The sequence below is a fragment of the Artibeus jamaicensis genome, unplaced genomic scaffold, assembly GCF_021234435.1.
Source record: "Artibeus jamaicensis isolate MK-2021 breed Jamaican fruit bat unplaced genomic scaffold, CSHL_Jam_final scaffold_1964, whole genome shotgun sequence".
Classification (NCBI taxonomy): domain Eukaryota; kingdom Metazoa; phylum Chordata; class Mammalia; order Chiroptera; family Phyllostomidae; genus Artibeus; species Artibeus jamaicensis.
The window spans coordinates 32,726,342-32,752,885 of NW_026522030.1; the positions used below are offsets into that span (position 1 = coordinate 32,726,342).

Here is a 26,544-nt window from a genome sequence, read left to right on the forward strand (position 1 = left end):
AGTGGAACTGAGGTGGGTTGGGACAGCCACTCTTTCTATTTAAAGGCCATACCTGGGAGGCCAAATAGTTCTCTGCCCAACTCAGGCCCCTCCTCTAACTTAGTAAGGACAGATATTTAACTTCCCTCAGAGTTCCACTTTCCAGTGAGTAGTCCATTACTCCCTAACACTCTCCAGCTGCCTACCGCCCAGTTTAAAGCTGTTCCATTTCTCGAAAATGGAGTGGGAGGACTTGGACATATCCTATCTCCTCCTAGGTTCTCCCAGGGATATGTTGTCTGGAAAACCCAAATGGGCTGAATGCAAAGATAACGTGGAAGAAAGATGCCTGATGAGCCCCAAGGGCAGGAGCCGGCTCCTGTCCTCACTGTGCTCAGCATCGCTGTTGCCCCAGATACGGTCTAGTCTGGGCATGGCTGTCTCAAAGCCAGCTGAAACTGTGAGGATTCATGGTGACCTAAGGGCTGACCAAAGGGATTTGGAGGAGACCCCTCTCATCAGTTCAGATAGAGCCTCAGGTCTGTATGTAAATAGGTAGGTAAGAGTGTGTTGTGTACTTAGTATTTCGATACTTCTCAACCTCTATCTCTCTTACACACATCCCTTCTCATTTCTCCATGAGAACCCATACTTACAATATACTCGGGCTGCTCTACAACTAGAATAATAATGGCACTTGAAAAAAAAAATCAAGCCATTGCCTATTTTTGTCTGAAGAGAAAGCAAAGATCCTGGCCAAGGATAGTATGACAACCCTTGAAATTTGAGCCTTCATACTGGTCATCAGTTCCCAGTGTGACATTACCAATGAAAAATGCAGAAGCTGGGCCTGTTGGTCCCCACCCAGCTGGTTCTTCTTACCTTTGGTTCCATTGAAATGAAACTGTGGGTTCCTCTGCTCGAGAGAACTGACCTTTTAATCGTCCTGCTGTGGTAGAAGTGGTAATAGTCCTTCAGGGCCCCGATCTGCAAAGACGGGAGGGAAAGAACAAAAGAGAGTTCATGTATGAGGAGTCTTGTTTTCCTGTTTTTCATTAAAATAACAACACCAAACAGAAAAAGGCCCATAAATTATGCAGTTGCCTGCTCTGCTTAAATGTTACTTGAACCTTGGCGATCACTTTCCAAAGGGAGGACACGCGATATGAAGTGGAGTGTCCTTGAGGCGGTGACTGCAGAACTGAAGATTCTAATGGGGTGACTAAGTCTCTCCATAGCTCCCTCTTAATGTTTAATTTATATGCAGCATTTTAAGTAATTCTATATCAATCTATATCCAAATGTGGGAAAGAGAAAAAGTCAAATAGCTATCTGGTTATAAAAACACACTATATTCTGTTTGCTCTGAGAAATGTACAGTGAAGGACCTTGTTAGATTATTTATATCATTTATTTGAAACAAGTCCCAAGCAGTTGATCATTCACAAAGAAAACACTATTCTGTTTGTTTCCTGACTTCAGTAGACAGTATAAATACATAGCATTTTTTTCATTTACTGCACAACTAAAAGTTGAATGGCCACTTCAGAAACAAAACCAAGATCATACCTTCTACTAATCAACTAAGCTTCCTGTTTAAAAATCATTCAATCCAATTCATCTCAACCACTTCTTTAACAAATTAGGCTTCTTATTTGTGTACCCTGTTCTCCCTCTCTTTTAAACTATTTTATTTATTTGTTTTTAGAGAGAAGGGGAGGGAGGGAGGGAGAAAGAGAGGGAGAGAAACATTGAAAAATCGATCAGTTGCCTCTCCTACGTGCCCCGACTGGGAACTGAACACACAACCCAGGACTAAAATTGGACTGGCAGCCTCTCAGTTTGAGAAACGATGCTCAACCAACTGAGCCACACAAGTCAGGGCTACTCCCTTCTTCAGTACAAAACAGTGACTTTTGTTTAGGGTAGCTTTGAAAGTAAGTCCCTGTCCACTTTAGGAAAACAAATGAACAAAACCCCAAACCATTGCATTCTCTTGGAAGATTTGTGATCTTCCAAGATCACATGAAATGTGATCACATAATGGAAATCGAACAATTACAATGAATCAAGACAGGAGAGTGTGCTTTGGGGTCCAGCCACCATTCCCCAGAGGCATCTTCTTGGCTAAATCACATATTTTATACGTCTCAGTTTCCATTTCTGTAACATTGGACTTTGGGCTAGTTTATTTCTAAGATCCCTGCAGCTCTCAAATTCCCTTCCTTGATACTGACCCTTTCCTTGCTTTGGGCAAATACAATAATACATCAAGCAGACCTTTCTCCAGAACACCATGACTTTGCCCTAACAGCATGTGACCATCGTTGGGATGTTTTCCAATGGGGACAATTCGAAAATTGAAAAAAAAATCCCTGGCCCACTTTAGTTTTTCCAGATAAAATGTTGGTTTCTTATTCTCCTATTTCCGTCGCATTCTCAGTCATTGCCCATCTCTCCTGATAAGGGTGATCAACCTAATTTCTGCGCCATTTAAGAGTTATCTCCCCACAGGGACTTGATGCGCTAATTGAACGTCCCTAATCCTCATTAAATTTGAAGGTCTGAAGTCTCACACTCACATTTTTTATTCAAGTGGAAACTGCCTGCATGTACACAGAAGAGATCCTGGACTCTGAACACAAATATGGAACAAAGACACGGAAATCCCAGCGGGAACCTCTAATCTCAGTGGCCCTGGACTCTGAAACAGCAGCCAACATCGGGGAAAACTCACCACTGCCCGCCCCATCTCCAACCAGGTTTCCAGGAGAGACTGACGGGCTGATGTTAAGATTCCAGAGGACAAAGGGCAGAATTCAAGGGGACATGTAATACTTTATAAGAAAGTATTAAAAGCCCCCAAAGTTTAGTGTTTTGACAAGAGTGCTCCTTGGGGAAAACAGTAGTTCTTATGGAAAAGAACTTAGAATCACTGAGGAAGAACTTTGCACAAAACCCATTGCCAGTGTGTTTAAAGTCATGTCCACTCAAATATCATGGAACCTCACTGATTATAAGAAATGAGGAAATTCAACTGTATTAAGCTCAAACTATGGACAAAATACACCCTGAAGATACTGTATTTTGCCGTGTCTAATGTGCTCCCATATATAATGCTCACCCACATTTCTGGCACAAACTTTCAGGGAAAAAATCTTCTGTTTTAATTTTTTAATTCAATTTTGTATATATTTATATCTAGAAGTAAAACCGATGATCATATTCAAGGGTAGTATTTTTCATATAGTTATCATCATTGCTTTCTAGAGTTATACTTTTAACACATAAGCATAAATAAAAGATTTAAAAACATTTATATAGATATGGAAGTAGTACCACTCATATACAATGTGCATTACTTTTCCGTCAAAATTTTGAGCAAAAAAAGTATGCATTATACCGGACAAACTATGGCATATTCAGATCCTTTGTAGCCTCATTGGTACAAACTGGAACCACAGCATGATGTAGCATCTAGAAAAATAGAAAACAGAACCTTTGCCCTGACTTAGCTTGCTCTGGGATCTTGGGTACGTTACGCACACTCTTTGGGCCATGGCTCCCTCAAATGTGAAAAAAGAGCACAGGAGGGATAGTGGACAGAGGCCAGGCATCAAATGGGGGATAATAATACCTATGGGCGAGTGTTGTTATAAGGACTGACTCCAGTAATCTCTGAACTGCCTGGTCAGTCATTGCCTGGTACCTAGTAAATGGTTCCCTTATAAATGTTGCCTCTTACCCTCTATCCGTCCCGCCTATTCCTTAGTTACAGTTCCTCTTGACCTACCCTGGTATCACCTCTCCACTTCCCTTATTTCATTGGCAAAAGTCAAAAGAGCTGGTGACATGCTATCGGCAGGGAAGCAGGCACGAACGCGGCTTACACATGGTTGGTAAAGAGCACGACCTGGGACCAGGGCTGTGAGGGTAAGTTGGTCACGTCAGTCAAATGACACACAGTAACTAACCTTTGACTCACCCTTCCCACATCTAAAAATGTACTCCACAAATACAGTCACTTATGTACTGGGTTGGCCAAAAAGTTTGCTTTTTGTTATTTTTTCCCCTGTAAGATGCTCTACTAGCACTTAGTTGTCTTTAACTTCATTTGAAAAAAACTTTGTTAGATTATATTGTGACAGACAGCTGGCATATCAGCATGCGTTTAGAAAATAAAACTTATCAATATTGGTGAATTTGGGTGTAGCCATTTTAATGTTGAAGGTGGAAGAAAATAAGCAACATTTTCAGCATATTATGTTTTATTATTTCAAGAAAGGTAAAAATGCAACTGAAGCACACACACAAAAGCTTTGTGCAGTGTCTAGAGAAGGTACTATGACTGATCACATGTGTCAAAAGTGGTTCGTGAAGTTTCATGCTGCTGATTTCTCACAGGACAAGGCTCCGCAGTCGGGTAGACCAGCTGAGGTTGACAGCAATCAAATCGAGACATTCACTGAGAACATCAACATTATGCCATGTGGGAGACAGCGGACATACTCAAAATATCCAAATCAATCAACTTATTGGTGAAAATGAAAACCGTGTCTTTTATTTTATAGAAAATAACCATACAGACTTGTTGGCCAACCCAGTACAAGAATGGATATTAGAGCAAATTTTGTAAAAGCAAGAAAATAAAAATGCAAACAACTATCTGCCATCAATAGGTGATTAGTTCTATGTGCGCTAAAAATGAGTTGACCTCCCATGCAGTCATAAATAAATAAATGTGCAAAATGGGTATGTAATCTGACCTAATTTTCGTAGGAGAAAGGAAGAAGACTCTACTGTACATTTATGCTTCTATGCACAGGATACTTCAGGAAGGACACTTAAGAAAATGAAAACAACAACTTTCTTTTCATTTTTTATGTGCCACCATTATTTTTTAAATGAAACTAATTACAATGAAAGAAATAATACCAACACAGGAATGACACGGCACAAACACCAAGCCCACCTACTTCTCCAGGGGCAGACACGCTCCTAAAGCTCAATGAGACTGGCACACGGGCCACATCTACTCAGGCTACTCACTCCCAATAGCTGTGAGCCCACCACGCCTCCACCTTTAGGGGATTATGCATCCTGTACGGAGTTATGGAACAGTGCCCACTGATTGACTGATGTCTCATTTACTGAATGCCAACCTTATGCCAGGCATCTTACTGCTCTTTTGCAGGTTATCACATTTAACTTCATTCTTCCAAGAGCCTTAGAAGATACATGTCAATACTTCCAATTTTATATACAAGGCTACTGAGGCCCTGACAGTGCCCAAATCTGTAAGGCTAGTGTTAAGAGGTGGTAAAATGTAAATCTGTACTGAATATCTAGCATCAGAGTGAATTTAGTTAAGTTTCATGGTGCATCCTATGGATGGGCTCAAAAGACACATTCCAACATCCTTCTGGTGAATCTTCCCATGCTGCAGAGCTCAAAGCCAAACTCAGTGAAGCTAGGGTTCTGAACATGACCAAGCTTCTATCATTCAAAGGCAGGCTTGTACAGCATCATAGGACACTCTTGGCGGCGTGTGTAACGGTAGTTGTGGCACAGGTCTCAGTGTCTGGTTGCTTGCTTTCTGAGCATCCGTTTATACATCCTGTTCTGCTGGTAAGAGATTGGAGAAGAGCTACAAAGGGTAGCTTCCCCATCCCTCGGTTTCCTGACTGAGGCAGAGGCCTCAATGGAGGCCCTTGTGGAGGCCCATTCTGGGGCATGGCTTCGGGGGCCCTTTCGGAAAGCTTGGCCCTCCCGATTGATTCTACGAGCTATTTAATAGCCTATACTGAATGCCTTGCAAAGTAGGCCAAGTCGTAATAGATTCCATTTTAGGCTCCCTTGCATATCAAAAACTGAAGAGGTCAGAACTTCTGAAAAATTAGCTATGCATTTACACAATCTTGTACGACTTAGAGATCCTCCAAGTTAAGTACCGCCTGCACCAGTGAGCCACAGGCTGCTGGATGGGTCTGTCCTGACCTCCTGTTGGATGCCTACACCCTTGCTTCACCTTCTCAGAGCCATCGGCACCCCATTCTGCTCTCACATCTGCCTTCCACCCAATAGCCAGAACACGGTTACAAAATTTGGCTATGGCACGTGTCATCCCTGTGCCTAAAACCCTTTAGTGGCTTTCCTTTGCTCTTAAATAGTAATAGTTAACATTTAATATGATTTATCAATATACTTGTAAAAGTAAATCAGAATCATAACACCATGTCAACATTTAGGTGGCACTAGGAACTATTCCATATGCTTTACTGAACACATTGAATAAAGACCATTGTCATCCTCCTCCGACCTCCAGGGCCTGCGTGACCTGGCCCAGCCTCCCTGCCCATCAGACCCGCTCCCAGCACTCGGGGGCCCCAGCCACAGTTGCCTTTTGTCACTTCCGGGGCTGTGTCGTGGCAGGTGCTGCCTCTGTCTGCGGAACCCTGCTTACCTCCACCCTCTCCACCTCGCTTCCTCTTCCTCATCCTCTGTGTCTTACTTCAGGTAGGATGTATTCAAAACTCCCCAGAAGAGGCTGGGTTCCATTACCACGTCACCTCCCAAGTCACGGTACTTTGCTTTGGTTAGTACAATTACCTGTTTCGTGTGTCCCACCTGCACGCTCCAGTGAGGCAGGGACATATCTGTTCTATTCACCATTTTTGTTCCCAGCTCCTAGTACACGCCCTGACACATAGTAGTTTCAGAGAAAAGACTGATGAATGAATGATATGAAAATCAGACTCCTTGAATCGCTAAAATGACAAACATTAGAGCTCTATGTAGTTCAAAAATCTTTGGCGTAAGAATCTTAGAAATAAAGTGCATTTTGTCAAAAATGGTTCAATTCTGCCTTAACTGAAGTACCAATTCTTCCAGGCTTATGGTTCTGAAGCTCGGAAGCTGAGACATCTTTGTGCTTTGCTTTGTTTTGTTTTGTTTTGCTGGCAAGACAAGAAGTAAAGAGTAGTGTGCATTAGTTCAATTATTCCACCTCATCCAAACAAAATAATCTGTCACCTCCCAGGATTTCATATATATTTAAAAGCATGTTTATGTATCTCATCTATTAATATGCATGTCTCTCATTGGCAAGAATTGTGTCTTTCATATTCTTTCAAGAGCACTGAGCATGCTGAGGGCATTTAATAAACATAAAGAAGAAAAATGTCATAACATGTTAGGAGTTACTCAAAAGCAAGACAGTGTATGAAAACAGAGCAGTCGTATTATCTACAAGCAGGCATTCCATCCAGCTTCTCCGGGGTAATGCAAAACCAAGGATGACTGTGTTTACATGTTGTGCAAGAGCAGCAGGGGCTGAAACAAGGAAGAGTATATAACTAACATACGGACACTATAAATAAATCAGGAACTGTCAGCATATATGAAGTATAAAATCAATAGCAAATACATCAAAGTTCAACTTTGTCCTTAACACCACATAGAGGAAGGAGAATAATTCCCTCCCTCTTGGCTCTCAAGCTCCTTTTCTGTGTGATGACCCACAAACACTCTGCCCTGCCTAGGGACACAATTCCATTCACAGTACGAAGTTGATGAATTTCACCTTTCACCCCCAATCTGTCAAGTGTTTGTGCTCTTTCTTCTTTAGTAGTAGCCTCTCAGCCTTACAGCCAAACTTTTCCTATTACTGCCCTTCCCCAACCAAATCATGTTCTCAGGTAAGGCTTTTTTTTTTTTATAAGCTATTTTATACTAAGATGTAAATGATTGGTAAGACTCTATGTCTTAGTTCTTTCCAGGACAACTACAGAAAATTAAAATTTCAGCCAAATGAATAAGTCCATACTGCATGTAATTTCAAAAAACAATCATTGGAGGTTTGTTTTTTTCTTTCCCTCTGGCAGCTGGGGGGAACCTTTCCTGCATTCTAAATTCTTATCTAAATTCTTATCTAAAAAGTAACCTGGTGTCTTCTGAGCAGAGCGCTGGGAGCAAGAAGACCCACATTTAGCCCTGGCTTTGCCCTTTACGAAGAGCTGCGCGGCCTTTCAGAGTCTATGAACCACCAACAGTCCCTCCTGGCTTGCAGCTAAAACCATCACCAGTCTCACAACTCCAGGCACAGAGTGTGCTAATTCTGTATAGAGGTCGGTACAGCGACCATGCCAGCTCGCCCAGGAAGGGCGTGTTTCCAGAGACTCAGGACTTTTTATTGCTGTACCTGGGCAGTCCCAGGAAAACTGGGACATTTAGTCACCCTGGTTATAAAGTGCCAAGGTCACAGGCACTGTGGCCACCTCAATGTCAGTTTTCTTGGGCTGCTTGTCTGCCTTGTTTTCCTTCTTGCCCTCTCCAATTTACAGATGTCTCCAAATTCTGTACTCCTTTTTGAAAAGTTATTTACCTTAAACCTACAAACATCTTCAGTGGACAAAATTCTAAATGGACATATTACAAAATAAGATATACAGATGACCAATAAGCACATGAAGAGACACTCAAATGCAAATTAAAATCACAATAGCACTATACACACCAAAATGTCTAAAATGGAAAAGACTCAAAGTACCAAGTTCTAATGACACTATGGAGCATAGGGCTCTCAGGCTTTGCTAGTGGGAGTATGAAATAGTTCATGGTCTTCAGGAAATCACTTGGTAATTTCTTAAGAAATATGCATCCTCCTCATGATCCAGACATTTCATTTCTAAGTCTTTACCCCGCCCCCCACAAAATAAAAACCCATTTCCAAACAAAAATTCGCACACAAATGTTGCTAGCTGCTTCCTGAATGACAGACCAGAAGCAGTGCAAATGTCCATGAACAGGTGAACGCATAAACAAATTATGGCAGGCCCATATGATGGACTGCCCAGGAACAAAAGGAGCAAACTACAGTACATGTCAGATGGATGATTCCACTCATCGTTCTGACACACAGAAAGTACATGACAGCTGACCGCGCTGACATGAAATTCTAGGACGGGTAATCTGCAACGGCAGAGAGTAGATCCGTGATAAGCTGGGCACAGAGTGGGGAGTGACTGGGCAAAGCCCGGAGAAACTCAGAGTTTCAGGAATGTTCTGTACCTTGACTGTGGTGGTAATTACATCAGCAGCAAGTGCCTGGTATGCTGGAACCAGCTCCTCATAGGCTTGCGAGATCCATTTCATCTTTACCCAACACCCTGTCCCACGATATCACGTTGATAACTTGAAATCAATGATGACAGTAGTATTTACACATCAGGAAAAATCAGCAAAAGCTACACATTAGTGCTTCTGTCTTTCCCAGAAGAGCCACCTGTTTGGTAGTTATCAGCACGCCACAGGCTGTACACATGTGTCAGCATCCATCCAATTTTACACAAAAGTGGCTGCATTGGGGGGCACATCAATCACAATGATTCCAAAGTCATAAATTCCCCTGTTCTGATTGCGGGGGCTCTGCCAGCTGCAGGATGACTTGGAGACGGGGAAACCCGAGAACCCAGGTACCTGGGGCTAGAAGCCATCCTCCAGTTCCCACCTCCTCACACCCTCAGGTGAGCGGGGAACCAAGTCACCAAGACCACCAAAGAGGTTCTGGCTGACCAACCTCCTTCCAACGCCCAAGCTGACAAGTCCAAAACCTCCCCTTGTTAAATTCATTTAGACAGGAAGTGAAGAGACAGAGGCAGCGCTGGATACCCTGTTGCCTTTCACCGAAGTGATAAGTGTGACTCCTCCTCTGGGCTTCCCTCTGAATGTGAAAACAAACGGTAACAACTTGCCTTCTGTGTTCATGACTTTACAACATTCAAAGGAGAACCAAAGGGAAGGTGGCCATGGCTGCTTTCCTCCAAGTCACCCAAACATTCCCAATCTGAGGACCTTTGCACCTGCTTTTCTTCTGCCTGAAATGCTCTTCTAGAAACCTCTGGGACTCGTTTCCCCACTCCCTTCAGGTTGCTCAAGTGGCACCTCTCAGGGATGCTTTCTCTGACTCCCCAACTTCAAATCACCACCACCCCCTCTGGCAAACCCCATTTTCCCTTCCCTTGATTTATTTTTCTCCTTAACACTTATCATCACTTAACATATTATATATCCTCTTTGCTTTGACTATTTATTGTTTGTCTTCCCTCACTACAATGTGACTCCCCAAGGGCAGAGATTTCTATTTTACTTGCTGCTAGACTGGCCTTAGCTCCTGTTACCAGGGTCAGGCACACCCAATCAGTGTGCAGAATAAACCCTTAAGTGAAAGGCCCTTGAAAAAAAATCACAGCAACAGTGAGCATGTCTCCAGACCTCAGGGACGGTTTCTTGCTCATCTCTTTATAACCCTTTCAGTGATAAAACATTGACATATAATGTATCATATGCTTTATGTTTACTAAAGGTTGGAAAATGAATGAAATGATCAAATGTATCTGAAGATTAAGAATTTACCACCAATAACCATATAATCACCTAACTCTGCCTTGTATATTTTAGTTCCCTCCCATGTTGGAATCACTGACCAAAAGTGATATGTATAACAAAGATGCCGTTACAAGGTTGCTGAAGTCATTTTAGAGTGTTTCCAACCAGAAGAGTGTTTAAACCAGAATGCAAGGAAATGCAGAAATCTGATGATGTAGCATTTATGCAGCACAAACTACATTGTTGCTCTGTATCTTCACAATAATAGGAAGCAGGTGTCATTATCATCATTTACATGTAAGAAAGCAGAAATCACAAGGTTTAAGATCTTGCCCTGGGCCACACGGCTAGCAGAAAATGAGGCTCAGGTTGATTCCAGATGGCCTAACTCCAGAGCATATGTTCTTAACTCCTCTAAAAGATGCTTAAAACAAACGGTTTTTCAGGAAGAACACAAAACCACAGCTACCCAGAGACCTCAATCATCCAAAGACTGTGCTCCTAAGAGTTGTACAGAGGGGCTGGTTTTCTGGGGATATTTCTGTCTGCCTTCAGCAGATGCAAAAAATGAAAGTGTTGACAAGTATCTGAGAATAAGAGAGAGCTCATCCCTGCCCTCTGAGGGACAAGAAACCTGGTCTCTATTTCCAATTCTACCACTGACCCCAGGGAATTCACAGCAGTATTTTCATGCTAGTGAGAAAGTATTTTCAAGACACACCTTCACTGTGAAGTTCAAGGGGCATTATAAGTTAAACAAATGTAATATCTAGCACCAAACATCTTAGATGGTACCGCACTGGGCCATGGAATACCTCAAAGTGACATGAAAAATATCTTCCCTTAGACTTTAGTTTCAAGTCAGTTGCTCAGAGAATACTTGTGATTTCTTTTAAAATTCCTTTAGGTTAAGGGTCAGCATTTGAATTCTATAAAGAATGGCATAGGAATCTATAAGTTCAGAGAAAAAGTACTACAAAAAATATTTTTTCAATCTTCATCCGAGGCTATACGTATTGGTGAGAGAGAAAGCAAGAGCAAGAGAGAAGGGGAGGAGAGAGAGAGAAATGTGAGAAATATCCTTCAGTTGCCTTCTGTACACAACCTGATGGCGGATCAAACCCACAACCCAGGTATGTGCTCTGACCCTAACCCTAACCTACAACCCTTTTGCTGTATGGGACAATGTTCCAACCACCTCAGCCATCCAGCCAGGGCAATAATTTTTCTTTAAATCAGGATGCTTAAGAAAAAAATATGTAATATCTATAATTTCAAAGGCAACTTTCTCAGATAGGAGGAATGAGGTGGGCTGAATAATGGCTCCACCCCAGAATCTGTGAATATCGCACCTTACATGGTAAAAGAGACTCTGTAGTTGTGATTTACAGATTTTGACACAGGGAGGTTATCCTGGATTATATAAGTGGCCCCAATGTAATCAGCGACAAGGGCCCTTGTAAGAGGGAGGGGGCAAAGTCCAAGCAGATGTGGTAACAGAAGCAGAGGTCCAAGAGAGAGAGATTTTTTTTGAGCTGCGCTGCTGGCTCTGACTGATGAAGGAAGGGGCCGTGAACCAAGGAGTGCGGACGTCCTCCGGAAGCTGGAGAAAGCAAGGAAAGTGAAGTCCCATCCAGAATCTCCGGAAGGAACACAGCCTCACCGACCCCCTGACTTTAGATTAGGACATCTGGCCTCCAGAACCGTAAGATAATATATCTGTGTTGTTTTAAGACACTAAGTTTGTGGTTACTTGTTAGAGAAGTAACAGGAGACTAAAACAAGGTAGAACTAGTACCTCCTGACATTCATGAGAAACCAAGGCAATGAAACGAGATTCTTTGGGGCTTCTGTTCTTCACAGCTGTCAGGTCGCTCTGAGGGTTCAGGTATCAATTTCCAAACAGCTGTACCCATGTAATGATCTAGTTTAACATTTCCAAACAGCTGCACAACCAATATAATAATCTTGTTTAATAAGGCCCAGGCACTCTGCTAAGCACCTTGTTAGCATTTATCTTGTTTATCTTGCTAATAAACAAGATGATCTTGTTTAATCCCCATAACAAAATGAAGTCTAAGATTAAGCAGCGTGCCCCTCAAAACAGAACTAATAACTGGCTTGCCTATTCAAAAACATTATGTGATTAGCACCACTAATAACCAAAGCTCACATTTCATGATTTCCTACATTATATCTAATCTTTCCAGCAACTCTGGAAATGAAGAAGAATTATTCTCCTTTCATGGACAAGAAAACTGAGTCTACACCTGAGAGAGGTTAAGTAATATGCCAACGTGAGGAAGTGCCAGAGTCAGGATTTGAAACCAGGTCAGTCTGACCAAAAACCTAAGCTTCCTCTAGTCACAGCACTTCGATTTTATTTAAAAGTTACTCAGAGGGTTTTGTAGCACCCAATGCGATTCTATTGGCACACCCAAATATCCCCACCCTTTTCCACTTTCTTGACCTCACCAATATAAGGCCCTATTATCTATCCTAAAGCAGACTGTAGAAGAACCAGGTCCCTGAAGTTTACTGTAAAAGCAGGTAATCAAAAACATCTTGTCTGAGATTTCTGAGGAAGCCAGAAGCAGATATAATTCCACCAAGGAAACATAAAACATAGCAAATAAAGTAAGCACTGAATTTTCCCAGGTTCAAGTGAAAAAACTACAGTCTGACCCATTTCATGGGACATAAGCTTTGCCTCAAAGCCAACTACAGAATCTCAGAGTTGGAAGAGATGAAAACAGGATTTTAATCTGACTTCCCCATTGGATGCAGGAACCCATTCTTCAGACTGGCACAGAGCACCGCAGAGCACTTTTGTTCTAGGGCGGTCCATTTCTTAGAAACGCCTCCAGACTCTCAGCCTAAAGCCACTCACCACTCCTGGTTCTGACCTATACAGCCAACCAACCGGGTCTTCCCCATTCTTGTCTGAACATGCAAATTCTTCCATTCTATTCTCATGCAATCAGTGTTCACAGGGCTGCTTCCCCTAGACAAGCCAGCATCTGTAATGTCTCCCCAGAGAACTTGGAGCTTAGAACACGACACATCTCAAATCCAGAAATAGTGGGGCCAGGATGGAGTCTCTGATCCCATGATCTCCCTTGGCAGCGTACTTCTAATAAAAATAACTGCAAATTTAAAAAGCGTTTAGGATGAACTTGATTGACTAAAAAAAAAAATCCTCAAAAACTTTTTTACTTTGGTTTTCCTCCAGCCTGTATTTTAATATCTTAAATGCAAGTGACAGAAATTTACATTTCTGTTAAATGTCATTTTCTATATTCCGCTCTATGCTTTTACAGCCTGCCTAGACATTAATTTATTGAGTGCGTCCTATGTGCAAAGCACTGATCCAAAGATACTACAGATAAAGCAAACAAAAAAGAAAGGTCTCTGCTAACATGGAGATAACGTTCTGACTTGATTCTGACAAGCCCCACCTTGTTTTAACTGCCAGTTTGAAATGTATGCCCTCTCTTCTGAATCAGAATACTTCTCTCAAGAGCACGAAAATAATTTTTCATATTAATATATTACAGATAAGGATTGGATTAAACATTCACCCTATAATATGTTTGTATCATTGAAGAATGAACTGTCTATGGCACTAGGATTTGATCGTCTTCAATCCATTTTTGTCCAGAATGAATAATTATGTCCTTAATGTAAAATAATCCTTGTGCTATAGTCCTCAGATAAGGGCATTTACTACTACTATTTATAGTCAGCTATTCTTTTAAAAGGTTCTTAAAAGCCATCTGTAAGTAATTTCTGGAGAAACTAAAAGACATTATTGTTTAATATGTAAGCTATCCCACCTGCTTTTGTGAGAGACACATCGCTCACACACAGAGCGGAGTCCAAAGGAGCCTGAGAGAGGAGGGAACACGGAGCCCGTGGAGGTCTCTAGTCTTTTCATTACTGATCATCTTAGCAACTGGAAGCATTTCCACATACTTGTAAACAAACAGAAAGCAGTGCATATTTTGATAAGAGGAAACATTTGTAGAATTACCCCTGGAACAGGAAATTTTTGCCGCAGGTCCAATGACTTCCAACCCTTGCCACCCATTAGAACTGGACAGTAACCTAAACACCTTCTGATGTCTGGCTCCCAGGCCCCAGAGATTCTTACTCACAGGGACTGAGTTGGGCCAGGGCATCAGCACTTTCTTTTAAAAGGCTTTGTAGGCGATTCGCATGTTCACCAAGGTGCAAACCCAGTTTCATTCCTTCCTCTCATTCTGCAGAAATCGAACAACGTACCCTGGATTCTGCGATCTCTGTTCAAATATTCCCATCAACTTAAGTTTAAATGAGAAAATTCCTAATTAGTTTGATTTTAATATTAATGTAACTGCCATGTTTTGTTCCTTTGTTCATTCTTTAAATTATTTCAAAAGGCTTCCTCCTCTTCCAAAATTTACAAAAATCAATTTAACATAACCAATTCAGAATTTCCAATATTTTATCATAAACAGAGGCCATTTTGAGCACGCCAGCATTTTAAATGATCTGTTCTATCCTTTAAAAGGAAGGTTCCGAGCGTAAAAACTGTGAGCATTAAAAACATGTGGAAAGGACTTAGGCGTGCTCAGGAAGTGAATGGCCCTGTCATGTCAGTTTTTAAGAAACTAACCTTTGCGTCCGGCTGTTTAGAGATGCTTTGTTGTCACTCCCTGGGTTTTTGCTGAGGATTTTGAGGTTTAGCACTTGCAGGTGATGACTGCAAAAGGGGGCCCTGATGGGGGCATGAGCAAAGCATCTCCGGCCCAGTGGCAATGGGGGAACGGGTGCAGCTCTGCATCGAGGCGGATGGGAGGTAGGGTCCCATTTTTACAGGGTCCTGAGACTCTGCCACTGTGGGCAGCAACTGGACATTTGCACCGATTAAAGATGTCACAGATACTTATCTGTCAGAGCAGATAAAAGGAAAATGGCAATACCTAGTGATGGTGAGTATGTGAGTATATACTAAAACTAAACATTCGCTTACTATATGACTCAGTCCTCAATAGTTTCCCCGAGAAAAATAAAAATTTATGTTCACACAAAAACTTGTACATGAATTATTTATAGTGGCTTTAGTCCCATAATCACTCAAAACTGGAAACAACCCAACATCCTACAACTGATGAATGGATAAACAAACTGGTACATTCACTCAATAAAATACTACTCATCAATACAAAGGCATAAATTACTGATTGATCAGCTGGGGATAAATCTCAAATTCATTACAGCAAGGGAAAGAAGCCAGGCTCAAAAAGGTTTCACTTGTACTATTCCATTTACGAGACATTCAAGAAAAGGCAACACAGGCCAGAAAATCATTAGCAGTTGGGGAAACAGCAAGAGGCCGACTACAAGAGGGTACTAGCAATTTTTTTTTAAGGGGATGGAATTATTCTATACATTTATAATGGAGTGGTTCTACGACTACATGCAGTTTCACAACCTATAGAACGATACAGTGAATTTTACCGCATGCAAAGTTACTGTGGGTATGATTACTGAGGTCTATGATACCTCAATAAACTTTATGCCCCCCCAAATAAATCAGTCCATAAGGAAAAAAAAATCATCAAAGTGAGCGAACTGAAAAGGTGATACTAATGGAAAAGCCAACAATTATAAAGTTGTTTGGATTAAAATACATTTCATGCCCTGGCTGGCGTAGCTCAGTGGATTGGGCGCGGGCCTGCGAACCACACAATCACGGTTTGATTCCCAGTCAGGGCACATGCCTGGGTTGCAGGCCAGTTCCCAGCAGGGGACACATGAGAGGCAACCATACATTGATATTTCTCTCCTAATATTTCTCTCCTACTCTTTCTCCTTCCCTTCCCCTCTCTCGAAAAAAAAATAAAAAATAAAAAAAATAAAATACATTTCAAATTGGCTTTATTCAACTGAAGAGCTTCCCTACACCCATGGCAACCACCTCAGCGCTGGGAGTTACTCAGTGCACACGGCTACCCCGAGACTCACTGCAATATGTAAAGCGCTCCTTTTATCCAAAAAAAGAAGTATTTCCACATTTCTTAGGAAAGCACTACTTTCACAAACATGACCACCGTCGCAAGGACAAAGTATGACTGGTTATGCTAAGTATGGGAGTCCTTTGAAACTACTGTAACCTCTAAAAGTAGGGCTGGTAATTTTGAAACAAAGATAAGAAAGGCTCAGGGTCTCCTAAGTGCTGCTAACCATCCACCTAATACAGATGCTCTGAAAGTAAGTGAAAATCTTTAACTCGGTGATTCTCCAAGTGTGATCCTAGAACTAGAACCATTAGACGGGCAGCACCTGTAAACTGGGCAGAAACGCACACAAGTGCGCCCTGCCCCACCCTGCCCCGAATCTGAGCCCGGCCCTCGCCTTGGTCTCCAAGCCCCGGTGCCAGAGGTGAGGAAGACCGAGAAGGGCTGAGGGAGCAACACATGAAACAGGACGCAGGCCTGCTTGTCTGTCCTGACCTGTGTGGTCAAGATGAAGTACACACCCACCCTCCATGTGCTCACACTACAACACAACACAAAATAATTCTAGGTGTTACCCTTTTTATAATACTGTAAGCCCAATCTATGTTCAAAATTAGACTTCCAGTAGAATTATATCAGAACTGAATCCTAGGAGAAAATTTAAAGTGTTAAGCATACTGACAGCACTAAGGGGCAGTTATGAATGATACATTAGTCACTTTGTGTCCAAGGGGATAAACCTCAGACCCAGAGTGTCACAGGTGATAAATATACTAATAATTGTGAGTATGAAAAATTAAAAGTCGTTTGCCACTAAACATCAGGTCCTGCCATATTCTAAGTTATGTGGACTACATCTCAGCTTCTGCTTCCCATGTAGAAGGATCAATATGATTTGTGAGTTTTCAATAAACATCTCAAGCAGTAAAGATTAGACCATGTTTTTCTTCCTCTTTTCAAGTAAAATGTCTTGATATCTCAAGAGATGTCAGGTAGGAAAATGTTTTCATGCATCTGAATAGCAGTTCATCAAGCACAGGGAAAATGAATAATGTAGTCCCCCAAATCCTAGTTATATCAGCAGATAGGCTCAAATTATAAAACAAAGCTTCATTTGCATTAAATTTCCAATGGCTTCTCTTACAGTCCTGCTTTATTGGCCCTGTCGGTCCATGTTCTCCAAAGATGAGACTCACACTCTGCTCAAAGGGACTGTCAGCTCCTTCAGCCACCTGGGAGCAGATATGTCAGCGGCTGCTCCCCCCCAGGTGGCATCCGTTTCTTCAGGAGAAGCACGCTCACCGGGAACAACACTGGAACATTTGGTCAAGCAAAATACTACCTAGGCAGAGCTGCTGCCCCTTCCGAAACATGTAAAAATAATGCGTGGATTATGTGTGTTTTCAGACCATTTGTGACTGTCCACTTTAAGAAATTTACAGCCTCCTAAATGGAATAAATAACAACTCGTCAGGCCACGGGTTTTTGTCTTGTTGTTTTATTCTATGTAACAGCAAAACTGATTGTTCACATAACATGCTCTTTCCACCCTTAAAGTGCTTTCCCACATGTTGTTTCATATCAGTAATGAAGATAATTTCATACCCCTGGAATTATGAAGCTAACCAATTACTTCTTTGCACTTTTATATAATAAAATAAAAAAATGTCTTTGTTTGGTCCACGAGGAGTACCAAACCTGTCTTCTGTTTACCTCTGGCAACACCCCACCAGCCTCCTTTCCAGTTCCTGGACCTCCATCCCTGCTTTCCCATCTGCCTGGAACTCCTTTTTCTCAGTCTCCCATTGCCTAATTCATTGCCATTTTTTAGATCTTCATTCAAACATTACTTTGTCAGAAAAAGTGTTCTCTGACCTCCATGCTAAATGACCTTCCCCAGTTACTCTCTACCTGGTCAAGCGTTTAGCTCCTTACTAACTTAAACTCCGGCTATACTGCTTGTGCCCAGCACAGTGTCTGGCACGTACCAGTAGCCCAGTAAGCTTTTATAGAATGAATGAGCAAATACATGAACAAATACTGTGAAGTAAGAATGACTTTCCTGATTTACCAAATAATAAAACAGTTCCAGCTAAATTCAACAATTTACCCAAATTTACACTATGAGCAAGGGACAGAAATGAGATTTTTCTAGCACCACACCCAACACTATTTTTCACTACTCTATACAAAGCCTAAAAATAAGCTGAAGAACATCATAATTTGTGCTTGGGTCATATTTTCAGTTTTTATTAAAGTTTCATCTCCACTCTGATTAACTTTAGGATTAATATCTCTATATCAATATCTTTATCTCAATATCTGAGTGTAACTAAAGTGACAAGCTTTTAATTCTTTTCTTAACATAAAAAAGTCTATTGACCTTTATCTCAGCAACTTGCATAGTCTTAAATATATGTCAAATAAACCCAAAAAGAGTTTAAATAACCATTATGTCCACCAAGTAAATGTGTGTAGCCATCAAATAGAAAGTCAGAAGTGATGTTTAAGAAAACGCTCTTGATACAGCAGACTGAGTTTAATCATCTCTCCTCTATCATTCCTAAGCACTCACTGTTGACACAAAATATAAACCCAACGTAGTGTTTTACCAAAAGAATCACTGCAACATTTACAGATTTTTGCAGTAACTGAAGTCAGAGCCTTATCTGGACAGACACCTCATATCTGAATAAATGAAGAAAAAGTAAGTGTATTTAATATATTTCAAGCTTCTCTCTGAGGCTTCCACAGGACTGCAAATTAATGCAGGAATTATTTTAATGTTCTAAACACTGGTTATAGCTGATTGCTACAGTAGTACTCCTCACATCGATGTAGGCAATTTAGTAAAAGAACAGGGCTTTGCAAGTTTTCCTCCCTCCTAGTTCAAACATGCCAACATTCTGTAGCCAAATTGGGAAATAAGTTTAAAGGCCCACTAAACTAAGGAGATAAAGACCCAAGGTGGGGAACGGTTTGGGAAGCCACAGCACATACTCCCACCTCAAATGTATCATTTGAATTCTCACAGTTTCTGCATTAAATACACTGATATGTTTCTATTCTGTTATTTTAGTTACTGTACAAACCTTTCACAGGCCTATACATGGAACTTACACGCTCAGTGTGATGAATACAACTAACCCTTCCTCTCACAGTTGAACAACTAGATTGACCAAGGAAGGCTGAGTTTAGCTTGCAGTCATAGGTAAAGGCACCCCCTTGATACATGGTCATATTTCTACCTGCAAAAGTAATTACTGTGGTCATCTTCCCCTATATGAGCCTCTGACTTTCCATAGGAAAGAGTTTTCCAGTTCCCAGGAACCTACCAAGGTGTTCATGCTCCTGCCATTAGATCAACCATTCACTTTAGTACTAAGCAGCTACCACAGTAGAAGTGACCTTTTGCTATATCAAAATCAGTAAAAAAAAAACAAAAACCAAATCTAGCATTTCTTATCAAGGTATTTTTTAAGAGGAATAAAAGTCATATTTTCACAGAACAAGGAAAAGAACAGATTGCCTCCAAAATCAAGTTATTTATTCATATGCCCCATATCTATACATACAGACTCCCTTGACCCAACTTTCCCCACAAACTACACTGTCTTCTAAAGAAACACAGGCCTGGATTAATACAAAAACTATTAGCAAGAAGCAGTGAAGAAATATATACACATCTTACAAATGATCAAGATGACTAAAAAACCTCCTTTACATCACTGACAAAGTGACTCTCAGAAGTCTCTTTAATAGTAAGAGTTTGAAGGCACTGGAACTCAGGTTTGCTAAATACCAGGTCGGTGCTTTATCCACACATCCACGTTTTGGGCCCCAGTTTCTTCATCTTTATAATAAGGGGACTAGATGACACCCTAACTCTGAAACCCAATGGGTCTAACTACCCGAGGGCCATTTATATAGTTTGGGAGACATTAGTAAACACTTCGAAAGTCATGGACTGTTTGTTGTAAGTGGCATTTCTTTCAAGACAAATAAATTACCATTAATTAAAACATACCCATCCCCCACTCCACTCCCCACCCCCCCGACACACACTGTCTTCCCAACAATAAGGAAAAATCAAATCCAGTGTGAAGATGAGGGGCCCAAAGGCAGCACCTTAAAGGAAAGCTGCTTGCAGTGAGCAGCCGCAGCAATAATTTTATGGAACTTCGTCCTGCTCTCCCAACACAGAGCCCTTTATGATAATGACACTCAAGTCAACTCGTCTGATTGCGTTAATAATTAGTTTATATCTGCTACAAGTAAATTATACATTAACCTGTCATTCCTGGAACACGATGATACGAGCGCATCTGACACAATTTACAGATAACATTTTGCACTGCCTTTCATTTTTCTTTACTTCCTGCACTGATTAGAGAACAAAAGTCATTAAAGAACAAACAGGACTTTCAAAGAAGACCTATACACACATGGGCTGGGCTCAAAGGGGGAAACACAGTCCTGGGCAATCGCACGGGTTTCGGAAGGACCTCTCAAGGTGGACACAGACCCCAGGCCATTTCTATATTTTGCAGTGACTGGTGTTCTATAAATTAAAGAAATGCTAAACATATATAGCAGAGCTATTTAAATGTTTACATGTAATACCAAAATATAACTATGCTATTCACCAGATAGTTTCAGAATGCACGATGCTTACTATACAAGTAGTGAAATGTAGTAATAAGACACGATATAAAAGTCTTTAAATTGACACTGTATTTTCATCCAGCCAGGGCATAAACCTGCATCTATAAGCTCATTGGAGGATATTTTGTTGTGAAATCTGGAGCTAAATGATCTTCCGGCCTGCATTCCTGGTATCCTGTCCTCTGAGCAACATCCTGGAGTCCACTTTAAAGATTTGTCGTCTGGACAGGGCCTTTCAGTATCAGTTACACAAAAAGGCACAAATAGGTGACAGGAAATACCAACAAAGCCCTAGATGCTCAAATATTTGTAGCTACGCAAAGAATACCCCTACCTCAAATGCAAATAGACTGTAATTAAGCAAAATCTGACTGAGGGGGCTGAAATCATCAAAACGCAAATGAGGCTGAAAAGGAGCTATGATTGCTGTGCTTTGATGGTAATGAAAAGAGAGAAGGCGACAGCAGAGCGCAGGGACGTGGATTCCTCAGGGGAAGAGAAGCTCTGAGTCCGAAGGAACAGACAGCCAGCATGTCAGGTGCTGAGGAAGAATGAAGCCCAGTGGCCGCTCTCAACCCTGGCTGCTCACCGAAGACGGCTGACACCCAGGCCCCACTCAGCGCCAAGCAATCTGAATCACTCAAGGTATCGTTAAAGGGTCCCAGGTGCCAGGAATGTGTAGCCAGGACTGGGAGCCCTTGAGTCAAGGCAGCCGAGAACCAGGGAAAGAAAAGGCCAGTAAGAGCAGCTCCAGCACCAGGATCTAGGCGAGGGCAAGGAGACAGAGCTCATTTGTTCTAGAAAAAATCTGGTATGGGAGTGGAGTAGGGTTGGGGGACATCCAAAGGTAGGTCTCTTTGTAGCTCACCAACGGAGAAGAGGAAATAGCTCTGTAGAGGAAAGGACATTCAGATGGCTGAAGTTTCGGCACGCTACATTCAGACAATGTTCTTTTCCACATTAGTCTGCGTGATGTCTCCAACTCCTCACACTATGTGTGTGTATTTAAACATTCTAAACAATTACCTTCGCTTTCACGTAGTAGAGAACAGGTAATAATTCTGTGCAAAACTGTCTAAAAGGCCTTTCTGTTCCCTCAGAGAAAACCTCCAAGTTCTTTGCATGACCTGCAAAGACCTAAAGTATTGGTCCTCTGAGTCTGGTCCCAAGACCAGCTGCATCGATATTGCCTGAGACCTTGTGAGAACTGCAGAACCTCTGGCCCCATTCCAGCCCTGCTACATCAGAATCTTACATTTTAACAAGAGCCCCAAGTGACTTAAATGCACACTGACACTTGACAATGACCCACCTACAGGACCTACCTCACCTCTCCAACCCACCCCCATTACCTCTCTGGCCCATCTGCCGACCGACTTGCTCACTCAGCATCACCCATCTTTTTATTCCTTTAACATCACATGTCCTCTCCTGTCCAGGGCCTTTGTGCTGATTGTCCTCTCTACTAGAATGCACTTCTTTCAAATATCTGCATGCCTCATTTCTTTACCTCAACTTCTTCACATCTTTACTCATGTAAACTTCCCTACTCATCCAGTTTACAAGTGAAAAAAAATTTTTTTCCAGACATTCCCTCTTCTCTGCACTTTTTCGCCCTTTCTCTACTTTCTATCCATAGCACTTACCACCAACTGACATACTTTTGTTTTCTATTAAGCTGTTTATTAATAGTCTGACTGTGGTAGACTGTAAAATATGGCCACAAATTCTTTGCATCTGCTAATGGGTGAGAGATATGTCTCAACCTCATGAAGCTGGGCTCACTCATATAACTTGTTTTGACTTACGGAATGTTGGTAACTAGGACATAAGCAGAAAATCGAGGGTTGCAGATTGAAGATTCCTCTCTCTCTCTCTCTGCCTGCTGGGATACCTTCCTGTCACTATGGGAAGAAGCCCCAGCCGGCCTGCTGGATGATGACCAGTTCCCCTCATAATCCAAGCAAGCAGTGAGCGCCGACCACTAGCGAGATGAGTGGAGCCACCCTAGCCCAACCAGGCCCTGGCTGACCCATCAGTCCACTAAAGAACCTACATGCCAACCTGCAGTCTCATAGCAATACAATTACTGCTTTGGGGGGAAGGAGAAGAGGGTAAAATCAGGATAAATGGTGATGGAATGAGACTCAACTTGGGGTGATAAACACACAACACAATATACAGATGGTATATTATCAAACTGTATACCTGAAACCTATATAATTTCATTAACCCATGTCAATAAATTCAACAATAATAATTATTATTATTATCATTTTGTTGAGCCACCGAGTTCGGGGTGACCGTCTGTGAAGCAAGCTGGCACACTCCTCCTGTGAGTATGTGAGTTCCAAGAAGGCAGAATTTTGCACCCTGCTGCGGCTCCAGGACTCAGTAGAGGACTTAGCACACACAGTGCGGATATTCTAAAAACATCTGTTTTATGAGATGCTTTTTCTGAATGTTCAACATTCAGAAAAAACATTCCAAAAAATCATCTTCTGAATGTTGAAGGACAGAATGATGGCAAAAGGAAGACCCACAAGGGAAAGAAAAAAAAGCCAGAGATGGCCTCTGTGCCAGAGAGACGAGGAGGTGGCAGGCGCACTCTCTGGGGTCATGAGAAACCTTTGTCTTTCAGAGTTAGGGTGACCGGAAGAAGATTTTGACTATTTTGGTAACAGAATATTTTAGCAAAAAGAAAAAAATCCACATGTTCACGTGCAGCATTTCAAATTTATTCAAAATAGGTCTAGTTTCACGGAGCTTCACTTCCTCTAAGACAACCATGTGACTTTTAGAGTATTTTTCACATTATGCAGCCCTTACTCTTCTCGTTTTGAGTTATTCCAATTTTTAACAGCTCACAACTCGGCGAACCAAATCACTGCATGTTGCTTCAATTCTGTCCTGCCAAAGAAGAAAAATCTGTTGCGCTGGATTCATTTCAACAGTTGGAAATTCCGGCCATAGCGCTTTGCATCTCAGATGTTCCCTGCTGTGTCCACATCACATAAATCACACAAGTGTACAGATACCCACATGTTGTGAAGCCGGTTCTCTAACAACAAAGGCATAACGTCCAGTTGTGGGGAAGCGGGTTTAAGTGGGTTCTGCGGCAGAGAGTGTCACCATCTGGAGAGCACAGCATGGCCTCAGAGAATGCACAGGCCAGTGCCACTGGCGAGCAGAAAGCAAGTCGTCCATTAAACAATGATTCACGGTACAGAGTTAACATGTTATTTTCCTGTGGTGGGGAAAAAATAAAACACGAACTGCAATGCACTAAGTTTCTGTCTTCTTGCAAAACGGAATAAGCCTCCGTTTTTGAAAGGCTTACCAGGCATGAACAAGTGTATCGGAGCTCTGGGAACAAGTCTTATCTGCAGAGCTGGTGAGGCCTGAGAGAAGCAACTCAGTACAATTAAGCTCTGGGATCTTCAGGGTTTGGTTGTCTGTTTGTTTTTTGTTTTTGTTTTTAGAAAATGTAAATCTGTAAGCTACAGAGCCGCCTATGCACATTTGCAAATACCTATTATCTAGCTTCTGATATTTTTAAATACACGTAATTATCACTCGCATGATGAGCAAAAGCATACTAGACATCACTGAGGTCTTCCTGTTAAGTCACAGGGTTCTAATTCAGACTATCACAGGAACCTTTTCCCCTCTCCCATCACATCTGTTTGTTTATGATGTGTGCAAGGCTAAGGAGAAAGAATACTACACTATTGTATTCGTCGGTACGGGCAAGGTTCCAGAGTGGGAACAAACGAACCCAAGAATCTCAGCAACTTACGACGACAAAGGCTTGTTCCTAGCTCATGTTACAGGTCCACTGCCTCCCTCTGGACGGGGAGTGCTGCTCACCGTACCCTGCCTGGACCCAAGCTAATGGAGCATCCAACGCCTGGGGCTCTGCAGATCACAGCAAGTCGTCCACTGATGGTTACAGAAGGGACCTGTGTCACCTCTGCTCACAGTTCACAGGCCATCAGAAGTTACCGGGCCACCCTTAACACCCAGAATAAGTCCTATCACATGGCTGGGTGGAGAACCAGAATTACTCAGTGAATAGTACTAACGACTGCTTTGGTCTCCATTTACAACCTGCCTCTCTTTACGCACTGTCATTTCTCCATTGCAGAGCATTTTTCTGAGGGCTTTTTAACTGCAAGGCACTCTGCTGGGCACCATATGTGAAACAACCATGAAGCAGACAGAACTCCTTACTTTAAGGTTGTTACTATCCAGCAGAGGAGATAAAATACATAGACAATACAGACTGAAAATGCCAAATGCCAACAAAATGAAGCACAGGAAGTTCCATGAGAGTCTAAACAAAGGAGGTTCTAGCCACACGCAGTTTCATTTAAGAACATAACATCTGAGAAGGCTCTGCAGAACGAGTGAGGGCTGGACTGGCGGCTGTCCGGGCGGTGCGGACTACGTGGGTGCGGGCAGGAAAAGCAGGGCATGGCAGTCCATGTGCAGACTGTGGTAAAATGTCCAGGTTCAGTGATGTTTGCAATAGAGAAGGTGGAGGATGAGGAAGTGGGAGGGGGGGGGGGAGTGAGAGAAGGGGGAGTGATGGGGAAGAAGGGAGAAAAAGAAGAGAAAGAAGTAATCTTTTCAACCAGAGTGGGTTCTGAGAAAATTAAACTGTCTTATGTGACAAGCTTTCATGGGGAAGGCAATGGAGAATGGGTCAACCTACTGCCATAGTCCCCAAAAAGAAGTAACGAAGGCCTTGGCTCCTGTAGACCCATCATAATCGAGAGGAATGAATAGTGAGTTCTTCTCTGGCCATGTATATACATCATGAGACTCTCAGCTTTCCCATCTCCCCTTCCTCTGACCCAGAAACTATAACTCACCTTTCCCTGTATCTGCCTGAGGCTGAAGGATTGGTCATTTGAGACTCGGATCAGATAAAAAGTGAACAGGTCAGATGGGGAGCCCCATCTCCACCGAGAGACTGGCTTCTGGCCACATCACCCAATCAAGAGAGCATTCCTTTTTATAATTAAAGGGATGGTTGCTCTATTTTCCCTGTGTTTATTTCCTATCTCCAAAGATATTTTTAAAGCTGCCCCTTACGGACTAAGCTGCAAGGTTTGATTTATGTCCGTGTGTCCTGGGATCCTGCAATCCTTCCTCACATGCAGCTTTAACTTCGGTGTTTGGATCTCCAAAATCCAAGCAGGCACTGCCAGGAGCCTCTGACCATCACAAGATTCTTCTGCTGACATTACAAAACGTGTTAGAGCCTGTCATGTGTACCAAATCTGCTTGTTTTTCTGCGCCCACTAATTCCACAGAAATGGTAAAATTTGACTGTGATCTGAAACAGCTTATTACTGACCAGTTCCTTCACTGGGGGACTCTCTATGCTGTTCTTCTCACTGTTCCAATAGACACAAGACTTCGCCTGCCACCCCGGGGAGATGATCACAGCCACAGGGTCTTCGGGATTCCCTAAGCACCCCTGTCCTAGGACAACCTGGAACCT

The 26,544-nt window shown here is 42.2% G+C and overlaps 1 protein-coding gene across 4 annotated transcripts in view; it reads right to left on the reverse strand.

The window, feature by feature from the left end:
* The window catches only part of PCSK5 (proprotein convertase subtilisin/kexin type 5), a 419,085-nt gene that overhangs the window by 376,889 nt on the left and 15,652 nt on the right, over positions 1–26,544 (reverse strand). For 3 of the 4 annotated variants that reach the window (XM_053656428.1, XM_053656427.1, XM_053656430.1), the window contains exon 2: positions 862–966. In XM_053656428.1, coding sequence (XP_053512403.1) covers positions 862–966 — 105 coding nt within the window. Of the gene's footprint in view, positions 1–861; positions 967–26,544 lie in introns of those variants that run through there. The other variant, XM_053656429.1, reaches the window with a different exon arrangement.